This window comes from Phoca vitulina, unplaced genomic scaffold (assembly GCF_004348235.1).
Source record: "Phoca vitulina isolate PV1807 unplaced genomic scaffold, GSC_HSeal_1.0 scaffold34, whole genome shotgun sequence".
NCBI lineage: Eukaryota > Metazoa > Chordata > Mammalia > Carnivora > Phocidae > Phoca > Phoca vitulina.
The window spans coordinates 5,556,816-5,570,775 of NW_022589737.1; the positions used below are offsets into that span (position 1 = coordinate 5,556,816).

Sequence of the window (13,960 nt, forward strand, 5' to 3'; positions counted from 1 at the left end):
GTGAACAATGACAACACACTCATGACTACCGTGCGTGACTCTGTCCCCATGTGCAGAGACGGGTGTGAAGGAGAAGGGCTTTTCTGTGCACGAGGAGCATTAGGAGAGGTGCACATGTTGGGAAGTCTGTTTGCAGAGACCGGGTCCAAACAGGAATGTGGGGCAGCAAGGCTGCAAAAGAAGACAGGTGACACTGTGAGAGTCATGCTAAGGAGGTTGGATTTGATCCAGAAGACAGGGAAGGTTTTACAGAAGCCGTGGCTTAGGAAGAGTAACTTGACTGCTGTGTCCAGGAGGGATCAGAGGGCACCAAACTGGAGACAGGCGATCCATTTGCTTCTTACACAAATCCAGGAAAAGGGTGATGAGGGCTTGTATTCAAGGGGGTCTTTGAAAGGGGGAGGAAAGAAAGTGCTATACCTGTCAGCTCTTGGAGAGAAAGACTTGGCCAGATTTGGAACTAATTAGATACAATGTGTAAGAGGGTGGAGAGTCAGAGATAATTCCAAGATTTTGAGTCTAGGAGACTACTATTATAGCCAGGGGAAGATGGCCAAGTCTGGGAAGGAAGTTTGGGGCTTGTTGATTGGAAAGCAGCGATTTTTATTTTGTTTACTCTTGTTTCCCAGCACCTACAACAGTGCTTAGCATATAATATGTGCTCAGTAATATTTGTTGACTATGTAATACCAGGAGAACACAAATGGAGAAGTTCTCGAGCAATTATTAATGCAGAACCAGCACTCCTTCCTGATGTCAACATTAGGAAGGCAGAGTTAACCTATTTGAAGTCATTAGATGAGATGAGTTGTCCAGAAAGGGGAGCAAAAGAGCGGAGGAGGCTGAGGAGACAACTTTGGGAAACTTGACCTTTAGGGACCAGAAAGTAGGACCAGAATCCAGGGAAGGGGTGAGCATTTGAGGATGGGATCAATCAGTACGGGAAGTGGCAAATAGGTGAAGGGGGCTGGGAACAGGTAAGATGGCATTTGGTGGAGCAACTGGAGTCTCTGGTCACCCAGCCAGGGAGAGCTGGACACAGACCCCAGTAAGGGCCTCCTAGCAGAGAGGACAGGGCAGCAATGGCCACGGCCATGAGGACGGAGGGCAGTGGCTGGAGGGGGAGGCTGGGTCAAGGAGCAGTTCTGGTTTCTGTTTGGGTTTGATGGGGTTATAATTGAGGCCTAGTCATGTAGCAAGGTGGCGAGAGATTGCAGACGCCAGAGGGAGGGAGAGAAACCATGGTTGGCATCAAGGAGGAGGATGGAAGGGTTGTCTCCCGGGGCAAACGGTCACCTCTAGGAGGGGAAGAGAGCGGTGCATTCACTTTTGTTCCTCTTAGCTACTCGCCTTGGGCCCGTATGGTTAATGCTAATGGCCACCACCACGCAGGTCGCCGAGTCTTACTTGTCCCTCACCTTCCGGGCCGTGGCCTGCTGCTCCCCTTCTCCCCGGGGCCCTGCGCAGGGCGGGAGCGGCCGAGGGGGCGGCAGCGGCCGAGGGGGCGGCGGGCCTGGGAAGGGTGAGCCGGCGAGGCGGCCGGGCGGCGGGGCGGGCCCGGGGAGGCCACACCCTGAAACTACCTGCCCGGGACAGGAAGAGTGAGGGCGAGAGCGACCGCCGGCGGCCGGCACGCCGGGCAGCGACCGGAACTCGGCCCGCCCCGCGCCCCCCGCGCCCCCGCGCCCCCCGCGCCCCCGCGCGCCCCGCGCCCTCCGCGTCCCCCGCGCCCCGACGGCGATGGGAGCCAGCCGTCCACGGGGACCACGCCTCTGAGACTCGCGGCCGGCCACCGGGACCATGAAGAGCAATCGGGCCCGCAAGGGCGGAGGGGGCTCCAAGGACCTCGGCGCGGGACTCAAGTACAGCTCGCGGCCTCAGGTGGGAGAGGGGCGCGGGCTTCGGGCGCGTCGTCGGGGCCCGGGAGGCCACCCCGAGTGGCCGGAGCTGGGCGATGCGAGCGGGCGCCGAGGGCCCCGGGCGCTGCAGCGCCGCGCTTTGTCTTGGCAAAGGGAACCACTCCATTGCCCATTTGTGGCCCGGGCTCTGGCCGGCCCCTGGCCGGCCCCACAGGTGGAATTTCCTGTTCGGCGAGTGCCTGGCGGACCTTTGGTACCAGCCCTGCCGCGCGCCAGCCGGCCACGGTGGAGGCGCCAACCCCAAGGCCCTTGGAGACGCCGAATCTCTCCCCCGACCTTCCTGCCCGCTCAGTCCTTTCCCTGACCCGAAAAATGGGCTCCATCTCGGTCCCTCCATTAACTCTGCGCTATTAGTGCACATCAGGAAAAAGAACCAGGGGTGGAGGCACGGAGTGGGGTCATTTGGGCCAAGGCAGGGAGGTTTCTAGGGGGCTTTGGACCAGAGCCATCCTTGGTCTCTGCAGGAGTTTGCTTTTTTCATTCCTGGTCAGAAGGCATTTTGTGACCTTTGTAGATTGCAACTGGGAGACCAGAGCTAAGGTGGTGCTAAGGTGCTAAGGACTCCAGGGTTGGGGTTGCCTGGGCTCCTCAAAGAGGGGATGGAGCTCTTTGGGAAGGTGATTCTCTGGGAAGGGATGTGAGAACATGTGTCTTGAGCCTTTTGGAAGCTCCCAAAGCCCGCAGCTCTTGTTTGACAGACAAAACAATGAGAGACCTCTTGAAAGATCTCAAGGACATTAAACCTTAATGCAAAGAGTTGGGGATGGGTTGTTCCTTTATTGAAGGACACCAAGGTGGCAGCATCCAGGCGGGACTAGCAACCAGGCCTCTACCTCTGTCTAGCTGGAACCCCGGGTTTCCCAAAATGCGGGTGAACTCCAGCTCACAGCGGATGCTGAGTGGGCGCTGAGAGGCAGGGGCTGTTTTGGGAGGGAGCTTTCCCCTCTGCAAATGATGGGGGGCTCTGCTGCACCACCAGCTCTCACTTTCTCTCCTGTCCTGATCCAGGAACATCTGCTGCCCCACATTGTGGCCATTGCTCCAAGTCAGGCCACATTTTGGAGCTCTCTGAAATCAATTCCTTTTCTCCAAGGGGGGGCCTGGTGACTTAGGGAGTTTGCAGAAGACCAGATCCTGGGGCTGCTGTGGTTAGCCGGATCCCAAATAGCCACCGAGGCTGGGTTACTCTTGTTTTCTCCACCCTGTGTGGAAGGAAGCACGGACAGGGCAGCCAGCCTGGAGGCTTGGGACTGGGTTCCTGCTGAGCCTCCCCGCTTGGCCGGTTCACCCCATGTATGCCTTTTATCTTCCCTTCTGTAACTGCCATGTTTATGAATCCCTGAGAATTGCCTGCTGGGCCTCTAGCCTCCTTCCTCCTCAGCAGAGGGCCTGCTGTTTGGTATTTGTTATTTCAGGGCTGTTTTTTCCCCCTCAACTTCCCTTTCTGGGGTTCGTCTTGTCTGTGCAGCCCCTCCACCCACACTCCCTCCTGACCAGGGGCCAGGCCTGGGGCTCATCTCCACACTCCTCTTGGAGCCCCCGACAGCCAGCTTTCTCTTGTCACTTGCAAGCCCTTGCTTATTTTTCCCCTTGGTCCCTGCTGGTTTTCTCATCTTTTGTGAAGCTCACACGTGCTCTCTTCCGTTGGGTTCTCCCCTCCACCTCTGATTCTGCGATTTTCCTTCACACAGATCACTCTGTCATGTTATTTCTCCTGCCAAGCTCCATTGAACCAATTCTGTACCTGATCCCAGGCCAGGAACTTTTGGAGGAAGGGTTCTCAAAGACAAATAAGAGATGATTGCTTCCCTTAAGGAAATCACAGTCCTGAGAGCCATGCTTAGAGACATGTGCAAAAATTAGATGTGATGCAGTGTGTCCTGAAGAAAGTAGCTGACTATGCCCAAAGCTCGTTTCCATTTCCCAGGAAGTCTTCAGATATTCCTTCCCATCCCATGCCTTAGCAGAAATCTCGTTCCCCGGATCACCTTGCAGTGTTTGCCGTCAGGGTCTGCAGACTCGGCCTTGACCTGTTCCCTGATCAGCAGGTGCGGCTGCTGCCCCTGGTTTTGCCCTGGGTGTCAGCAGAGCCTGGCTGGGTCATGCTGAGCCCTGCAAGGGGACTATCGCTTTCAAGTGCCATGTTCTGGCTACTTCCATTCCTGCATGGATGGAGAAAGGTCCTGTCTGGAGGTTCTTGTATATGGCTGCATCCTTCCCCAGGCCGATGACTGTAGCCCTTGCCCCACCCCAAGCTGTTCCCATCAAGCAGGAAGTGGCCACCTCAGTGTTCCCTACTGTCCCCAGGGCCCTGACGTACACATTGTGTCTGGGGATTGTGTGAACCCTCCCTCCATGATAGCAGGTGTACAGATGCCAATTATTATGGCCAGCAATGAGAACTGGGAAGCCTGCCTCACTGAGTGTCTGGGCCCTTGTTGAATATTTGCTGGATCCATTGGTGCCATCTCAAGTCAGGAGTGCCCTGGGTGGGACTCAGTATCCCCTAGGCGTGTGGAGACCAGGACTGGGAAATCAGGTGTGGGGGCTAAGCTGTACCGCTGCGGCTATTCAGAGAGTCATCTCTTTGTGAACTGGTCACACGTTCACTCATCCATGTAACAAATATTTATTAGATACCCACTGACAGCAAGTGCCAGGCACTGAACAGTAATGCTGAGACAGACCCCAGTCAGGGAGCCCCTGCCTGCAGGGAACACCCAGTATGCGTGGGATACGGGGAATTAAGTTCTGTGTGAATGGTAAGCACTAGATTCCAGAGAAGCCGGGGGCGGGGGGGCGGGCATCACGTAGGAGGCATCCACCCCAGGCCCGAAGGGTCAGGGTAGGGGAACTGGGGCATGCGGCCATCTGTGATGTGGTGGCCGGAGCGTCCAACATGATGGAGCCAAGACCTGGTGCCTCCACTTTCCTGGCAGGTTCCTGCTGAGCCTCAGTTTCTGTGACTATAAAATGGGGATGACATGTGTGTTACAGATTTGTTGCAAGGATTAAAAGGGATACTTTACATCACAGCCCTTTGTAAGTTGCAGGGTGGTGTACACATCACACAGGTTGGATTTCTGAGTTGGAAAAGGCCTAGCGACCAACAGGAAGGTGCTGTCTTATCGGTAGCAGGCATGCGCAGAGGCCAAGAACCCGGGCCGGCGCTGGGGCGCTGGCCTCCCAGAACAGCCGGCCTGCCCTGCTGACCACAGGGACTGTCTTAGAGGAGTTGTGGGAAATGAGAGCACCCTTTATGCACCTTCTATGGGAAAGATCCTTCTACGGGAAGGAAATGTGAGCCCATGACCACTGTAACTGACTCCTTCCCCTCTTCCTCCTGCCCCCCCCCTACAACACAAAACTTTTTAAAACAACTTCCTTCTTTCTGGGTTCTCTTGAGTGCGTGCCGGGCTCTCTCAGAGGCCCCTGTGCTGGGAAGGTGTGTGCAGGGGGTGAGGGGAGAGCCGGGAGGGTGGGCAGTGGGAAACTGGGATGGTTCTTTAGGTGGGGACTCGCCTCCCGGGTACTGTGAATGAACAGGGAGCCTACATACTCCAGGGGGCCTCCCTGTACCTTGGTCCTGGGAAGATCTGGACCTTCATGGCTTCATTTAGAAGATGGGGAAACTGAGGCAGGGAAGACAACCCTAGCTTAGTCGCTGCCCAAGTCAGAAGCCTGGGGCGTCTAAACCTGTGGGACCGTCCGCCGTGCCGGGGGGGGGGGGGGGTCTGAGTCATCGGCCTTGGGAAGGATGCAGCCATATACAAGAACCTCCAGGCAGGACCTTTCTCCATCCATGCAGGAATGGAAGTAGCCAGAGCCGGCTTGTTGGTGGGGCACTGCATCATCACAGTCTCCCCCATCTGGGCCTCTCACTTGCACCCCCAGGGGCTGTGGCTGCCTGCACTGTGGCCGTGGCCGTGGACGGTGGCTGCTGTGGTGCTGGAGTTCCCTTGGCATCAGTTCCTTCTCTGGCCTCTGGTCCTGCCCAGACTGTTGGCTCCTGTCTCTCCTAAGAGAGAAAGTCTGTTCGTAGAAGAAGAGAGTGTGACCCAGCCCCTCAGCCCAGGGCCTAAACATGTTGCTTCTGACATTGTACATATGCTGCTGGAGTGTTGAGATCATTGCTAGCATTTGGTGAGCATAGACCATGTATTATATACCTCTTAGTATTATTATCCCCCCTTCATAGGTGAGGAAAGTGGAACACAGAGAGGCTAAGTAACTTGCCTAAGGTCACAGAGTGAAACAGTAGTGGGATTGGAATCTGAAGCCCAGCTCAGTCTGCTGTACTGGGCCTACTGGGAGCGTCAGACAGTGCGTTCGGGACTGGACGGATTACTAAGGGTCAGGATTAGTTTGATTTGGGTAGAAACTGGATTTCTCTTCTTAGGATGTTGCTGAGACGTTGGCGGCTTACCAGAATTATAATGGCCAATTCGCAGATGGGAATGGGAATTTCTGGGCTTCTCCGAGAATTCTCACTCAGGCGGACCGTGGTGAGGTGTTTGGGGTTTGTTCAGAGTTCTCAGATAGTAATTGCCTCTTTTTCTTTGTTAAGAACTTTTCCAGAAGCAAGTCTCTACTAAAATTTCTGTCTTGGAATCTCATATTTTCTGAACTTGCTTATTCTGTTCAGGCTTAGCAACAGAATCCTTAGATTCCTTGGGACAGTTGGCAAACTGGTCAAAATCTCAGATCCTTTGTTTCTCTGACTTGGTGATGTTAGTGAAAAGGTAGATCGGACTATGATTACAACCATTTCTACCCATCAGTCAGTATGTGTATTTCAGTTCATCATCTCTCTCTCTTCTCACAGCAACTAAGGGAAAAAAAGCCCAGTTTACAGATGAGAATACCGAGGCTCCAAAGGTTTGCGTAATGGCCCAAAGGCAATTAGAGGTATACCAGGGTTCAAACCTAGATCTGTGTGACTTCAAAGCCTAGATCTTAACCGCAAAGCCATTATACAGTTGTATTCCAAGGATGATGGTGATTGATGCATATCCCCAGCAAAATACCGGAACACGTCATTAAACAAGAGAGGGGTGAGCATCAGGCGGCAACACAAGTCCACAAAAACCTCTCACACCAAACTTGTCTGGTTTCCCCTTTTGGTGAGGTTACTCATCTGGTAGACCAGGAAACTGGCTGGAGATGTGATTTCAGCAAGCCTTTGAACAAAATGTAGCTTTATTTATTATACACATGATTATGATCATAAAGGCAGTTTTAAAATGAAAAAGGCAAAGATTCGCCTACCCAAGCCAACAAATCGGGTTGTTTACATTTTTCATGCCCCCTTACCTGCCTTACCATATGCATATGTTTTATCGAGTTCCTTGTTGCGGAGACAGTTTGTGTCCTGGGGAATTTCTGTACCAGCCTTCTATCTGCTTGGCGTGGTGGAGGCCCAGGGGCTAGAAGACAGTAAGAGTGAGGTCTGGTTCAGGTCTGACAACAACTGTGCCCAAGAGGGTCCATTCGCGGACCACGTCACTCTATGCCGTGGCCTGGGGGCTGCTTCTGCTTAGTTCCTGGGTTCTGGGCCTTTTCTTGTTTACTAACAATTCTCATGAAGTCTTGGAGCATTTGCTTATCAGCTGTGTAGATGACAGCCTCCTTGGAGGAAAAGGCCAATACCTTGGATGACTTAATTCTGAGTCAGAAGGACCTGGACGGCCTGCATGGTGGGGTGTCAGGAATCGTGTCCATCTGCCTTCGGAGTAAATGCTGTGCTTTAGTGCACCACCCTAACGCTGGAAACCAAAACTACCTCCCTCCCACGGTTGGGATGTGAGGAGGAGACTGAGAAGGAACAAGCTGGACACCACGGTAGAGCCAATATTTTGAGTCAACGGCAAGCTCAGTAGAAGCCAGGCATGTTCCGTGGCTCCCTAAAATGTAAAGGAAATTCCTCCTTCCCCGTATTTTTATTTGGTTAGACCCTTTAAAATTATTATTAAAAAGATGAAGATATACATATTTAAAGAAAATTTGGATAACTCAGATAAATAAAAAGAATTGAGAAATGGGGGAAAGTGCCCTGGAAAGACATTTTTATAATTTGGTATTGCCTATGCATTTTTTCTAAAAGAAAAAAGTTGCTTTTTTTCTGAATACAAAAGTTAGGAAGGTTGTTTTGTTTGTTTGTTTGTATCAAGCAATACAGAAATACGCAAAGTAGAAAGCAAAATTCCTCTGAAATTCTTTCCCCTGGGTTTTCTAACCCCTATAAATAGTTTGGCTTATATTTTCCCACAGTCTCTTTTTAAAAAAACGATTGTATTTATTTATTTATTTGAGAGAGAGGGAGAGTGCGAGCATGAGCAGGGGGAGGGGCAGAGGGAGAGAGAGAAGCAGACTCCCCACTGAGCAGGTGGCCTGATGCGAGGCTTGATTTCAGGACCCTGAGATCATGACCTGAGCCGAAGGCGGACGCTTAACTGACTGAGCCACCCAGGCACCCCTGGGTGAAACATTTATTAACCGTGTTAACCCATGCTGGGACTGTGGAACAAAACAGCCTGTTTCTCCTATCTTTAAAGAGCAGGTGGTTGACCTTGAGATGGTGAGAGGCTGGGACTGGGGGGTGCTTGGGGTGCTAGGGAACCCGTGGGAAGTCACCTGACTAAAACAGAGGGGGAGGGGCCCTCCTTGGGAGACACCAGAGTTGAGTTTAGAGGGATGGGAAGTGCTTATATACTTTTTGACTTTTTTTTTAAACATTGTATCTTAGAGTTTTTTTCATGGTATTACCTACCCTTTGAAAATCCATTTTTGATTGCTGCATAAGCTTTCATCAAGTGGATATATCATCGTTTATTATTATTTATTTTTATTCTTTTTATGTGCTAATTGAATGTATTATTGGACGATTAATGAAGATAGAGCCCTGCGGAAGAGGGAGGTAATTGACAAACAGCCCCTGTGGAGACCAGGCTGGTCCGTGTTTGAATTATGCTGTTGAATTCTGGGCACCATGTGTTCATGGGAACATTGCTACTTGTGAGGTTGTGGATGGCCAGAGGTTTAGAAAACACATCGTTTGAATCATCGAGTGGAACGTGTTTAGCCAGATCAGGAGCAGACTCAGAGCATGACTGCCAACTCGGAGTCTTTCAGGAGCTGTCCAGAGCGGGAGCAATCTGGCCGGTTCTATTGTAATGCTAATGTACAGGGGTTATTGTGATGCTGATCACATTGGTGTGACGGAGAGCTCCTAAGATTGGCAGAAAAGGAAAATATTATCATCCCCGCCCCCCCCCCCTCCCGGGCGCCCCCAGTCCAAAGAATGGCCCGGGGAGGATGGGAGATGAGATGGTGTCTACAGTCTGTCTCAGCTCTAAGAACGTGATTCCAAGGACACACTTCGCAGTTCTCACCTCTTTCCTGTCCTTCTGCTTGCACCACAGGGATTCTGGCTCCCGAGAGTGTGGACTTGGGCCTCCAGGCGCCTTCCCCGCAGGGCCGTGCTTTCCTGTTTGCTTATCCAGGCCTCTCATTCACACTGACCGTTTGGTTTATTGCTCTATAAACGTGCCTGAGCAGAGGCTTTGGGAATGTAGTCAGTTCCAGGAAGCAAGGTGGGCTTGGGACTTTCGCACTAACTTCTGCAGATCCCTGGGTCCACCCAGGCAGCTGTTACAAAGGGTTTACGGAAAAGCTGTTACACAGACCGGGGTGCGTGCGTGGAATACTTTTCAGCTATAGAAAGAACCAGCTCTTGGTGCCTGCGATGACTCAAATGATTCTCCAGGGAATTTTGCTGAGTGAAAGAAGCCAGTAATCTTAAAAGATTATATGCTGGATGATTCATTTATATAACATTTTTGAAAGGACGGTTTTAGAATGGGAGGATAGATCAGCGGGGAGGGGGCGGGGAGGAGGTGGGCGTGGCTACAGAAGGGCGGCGGCTGTAGGACCCTATGCCCGTGATCAGTTACGTGATCAGTTACCTGGAACTTAATACTCACACACACCGATGAGTACAAGTAAAATGAGAAACCTACATCAGTGGATTATATCGGTGTTGTGGTATAATAGTACAATTTTACAAAAAGTTACCGTTGGGGGAAACTGGGCAGAGTGTATAAGGGATCTCTTCTTGTGTTATCTCTTACAACTGCACGTGAACGTAGTTCTCTCAATAAAAAAATGCAGTAAATGAAAAAAGCACCAGCCTGTGAAATCAGAATGTGGGTTCAGTGAGAAGTCGAGGAAAAGAATGAAAAGAATTGCATGGCCCTGCCCTCACCTCTTGGCTCTCTCGTTTCACTCCGGGTGTACTCTCTGGTTGTGCTGCTGCGGATCCCCCAGCCCCCTGAGTCCGGGACATGGGGCGGGGGAGGGGGATGCAGGAGAGGCGAGAGTGGCCGGGGCGGGAAGAGGATCTCAGGAGATTAAGGACCGGGCCCAGGCAGACGGGCCCAGGCAGACGGAGGAGGATGAAGAGCCTGGGGTAGGGCAGGGGCTGCTGGTGGGGCTCGCTCCCACCTGATCTGGAAGGAGAGATTGAATTACAAAAGAGCTTGTGTCCTGGGGGGAACATTTAATTGAAGACTTGGAGAGGAAGAGGCTGGGAGGGTCCATACGTAGGTGGGGCTGCCCAAAGCAGGTGGCCAGGACAGGGCTGACACCAAAGAGCTTGGGAGGCTGTCAACAGAACCCTGGGGTGTGGACTGACCATTCTCTCCCCTTCCAGGTAGATGAAGGTACCTTGGAGATATGAGTCTGGAAACTCTCTTGGGCCCTGGCACCTGGGAGATTCCCAGCTTGCCCTGGGTAGGCTAACCAAGTGTGGCTATGGAAAGAGAGGTCCCTCATTCAATCAACCAACCAATCAAGTGCTACCTCTGGGCAAGGTCATAGAGGGGGTTGGGGAGAGAAGCAGTATGAAGAAGAAACGGGGGTACCCTGACCCCCTAGGACTGCCTGGTCTTAGCATGGCAGTGGAGTATCACTGATGCCAAGTGGCTGGTATGGGTCATAAGGGAGGTGAGGTTCCAAGAGAAAGTACTGTGGGTGAAGGTGGTCTATGCAGGTTTTCTGGAGGAGCAGAGCCTTGGGCTGTGTTTTCGAGGGCAGGTGGGTTTGGTAGGTGCTGAGGAGAGCGGAGCCATTCTGAGTGGGCAGGATGGGAGCAGCATCCCAGCTCCTTACAGGTGTGGGGGCCTCCTGGCTGGGGGCAAAGTCAGAGGTGGGGGGAGTCAACACCCCTAGGCCAGTGTTGAAGGGGTGAAATGCATATACAGTGTTGGGCCAGCCCTCTCACCTCTCCCGCCCCAGATATGGGTTTTGTCATAGGTGGAGTTTTGCAGAGTGTTCTTTAAGGCAGTTCCTCTCTCACTTCAGTGTGCTTGTCTGTACACTGGGGGAGAAGGGGTGATAGCTGACCCCCTCGAGAAGCGGCAGGGTGTCCTGAGAACACCGGCTTTGGAATCTGGAATTGCACCCTGCCACTTTTTAGCTATCTGGGGTTTTGATGTTACCCTCCTTTACGCATTTCCTCATCTGGAAATGACACCTACTCGTAGGAATTAGAGATAATTTGTATTTAAAATGCCTAACGTGGCACAAAGATGCACAGAAATCATGAATATGTTTGTGGTGGCCTCTCCGTCCCTCCCGGAGCTGTGAGGCATGCGGACGATGGGGGTGAGGGCCCTGGCAACTATCACGGCGTCCCCAGAGCCTCTGTGGGCTTTGACCCCTTTCCTATAGCCCTCAGGAAGGCCTTGCGTTAGGCATTGTCTAACTCTGTGGCTTGGAAACCTGTCCCAGACCTTGAAGGCAATGTTTCAAGGAAGTCTGGACACCCTCTGGGTCCTGAGGCTACTTGAACCAGTCTGTTTATTATTTTATTATTTTGAGGTTCTGCAAAAAATTGCATTAGAAATGGATTTTTAAAAAGACTTATTTACTTGAGAGGGGGGAGGAAAGGGCAGAGGGAGAGGGAGAATCTCCAAGCTGACTCCCTGCTGAATGCAGAGCCCGACGTGGGGCTTGATCCCAGGACCCCCGAGATCATGACCTGAGCCAAAATCAAGAGTCACCCACTCAGTCGACTGAGCCACCCAGGCGCCCCTGAAATGGATTTTAATGTTTTAAAAAATGTTTTGGAAATGACCGGAAACTTGACATGTAGACCGAGGCCTAGAATGTAAGTAGATGGCAGACTTGATGGCTTTGCTAGGTGAGTCGCCTCTGGGCTGTGAGCGGGTGCAGAGGTCCCTAGGAGGGCTCCCTTCTCTCCCCCAGGCCAGTCCCCGCCTTGCTCAGAGGGCAGGATGGGACGGGTGGGAGCTGGGAAGGGAGCACGAGGCCTTCCTGGTGCTTTTGGTCAGGGGCGAGTGACAAGAGGGCAGGGGACACGGGCTACCTTTGAGGTTGCCCGGTTGTTTTGTTTGTTTCATTGTAATGTTTGAACGTGAACTCAGGCTGTTCGACGAGACCAGAGGGAGGGATGGGCCTTGGTCGGTTTAGGCAGGTTGATGGACTGTGGGTGGAGAAATGAGAATCGAAGGACGATAGTAGGGAGGCCTGTCATTAGCAGGAATCAGCTAATTATGTTTTACAACACCTCTACTTAGAAGGCTGTAAGGGGTTATTAACCCACTTTTTAGAGGGGGAAAACTGAGGCACAGTGAGAAATATTTGCCCCAGTGGCTCAGGGTTCTCAGGCCTGACCCCTCATCCCGGTGATGACCAACCCGACCCCTCAAAAAGGAAAGAAGGGATTTGGATCTGGTGGTCCTGCCCTCCGTCTGTTTTCTGTTCCCTTGTGGGGTCTTGCTGTGGGGGTGTGTGGCCCCAACCCGCAGCTGTGTGGGCAGGGTCTGGCGAGGGGGCACGGCGTGACACCTGAAGCAGCCAGATACTGGCCGTGAGAGCACTATGGGGTCTCGGTGCAGACAGAGCGCCCACGGTGGCTGAGTCAGGCCCCGGGGACTTTCCTTCCTGCTCCGACCAGGTGGGCAGAGTTGTGATTTACTTCCTTCAAGTAGAAACTGTTGGCTGTGGGTCAGCTTTTTGCTCCCCTAGATGGTCACAGATCCACAGGTAATTCTGGATCCTCCTTGGGGCCCCAAAGCCTCACCCGTTTCCCAGCAGCTGCTTCTGGTGTGGCAGCTGAGGACAGGGACGGGGTCAAAGGGCAAGGGTGAGAGGGTTGGGCACCAAAAAGGGTTTAGGGACTCCACCGCCTGCTGACCAGGCCTCGGCTGGGAGTGCACCTCTCTGAGGAGCTCTGGTGGCAGCCTCAGCGACTTCGGGGTGACGCTGATCCCCTATTCGGGGACCCTCTTGTGGGAGGGTCCCAGGGCAAGAAGCAAAGCCCAGCCCGTAGAGCAGGTTCCTCGCATGCAGGTGGTTGTTTAAAATAGGGCGGGTGAGACTCAACCTCGCAGGCTGCTCACAGCAATGGGAAGTGGGTGAGCCAGGCAGGCAGCCTCTGGGAAATGGCAGGCGGCGTTTCTCGAACTGTCAGGTTCCTAAGAATCACCTGGGGGTCTTGTTAAACTTCCAGATGCCAGAGCCCTGCCCCTGACCTCCTGTATCAGAAGCTCCAGGGAGAGGGCCTTGGGAATCTGGATGCCGGGCAAGCACTGTGTTTGCTTTATTTTATTCTTTTATGATTTTTCATGACCTGACAAGCCTGGGAAATGCTGAAGTGGTATGATCATGGGAACTGGAGCCTCATGTGGGTTTCTTGAGACTCCTAGCTTCTGTGGGATCAATTGCCTCGGCGTGGTTGAGTGGGTGGAGGATTTCAGTGTGGGCTTTCTTTCCCCTCTCATTTGTCCCCTCGGTCATCCCGTGCTGAACAAATCAAGTGTCCTCTCTGTGCTGGTCACTGGGGAGCCTCTGCCTTCGGGGAGCCTGTGCATGGGCTGGCCGTTCTCTGTCCACAGCAGCTGAGTTTGGAGAGAGCCCAGCTACGTAGGGACCCACCTCCCTTCTTAATCAGCAACTGGAAAAAGAGGCCTTTCTCCAGGGTCACCTCTGGTGGGTCAGTTCTGTGCATGTCTGTGCTC

General features: G+C 52.8%; 1 protein-coding gene across 1 annotated transcript in view; it reads left to right on the forward strand.

Moving 5' to 3' along the window:
- Window positions 1–1,741: 1,741 nt before the first annotated feature.
- The window catches only part of ST14 (suppression of tumorigenicity 14), a 39,955-nt gene continuing 27,736 nt past the window's right edge, over window positions 1,742–13,960 (forward strand). Inside the window, exon 1 of the mRNA XM_032426377.1 lies at window positions 1,742–1,881. Coding sequence (XP_032282268.1) covers window positions 1,801–1,881 — 81 coding nt within the window. The 5' untranslated portion in view covers window positions 1,742–1,800. The remainder of the gene's footprint in view (window positions 1,882–13,960) is intronic.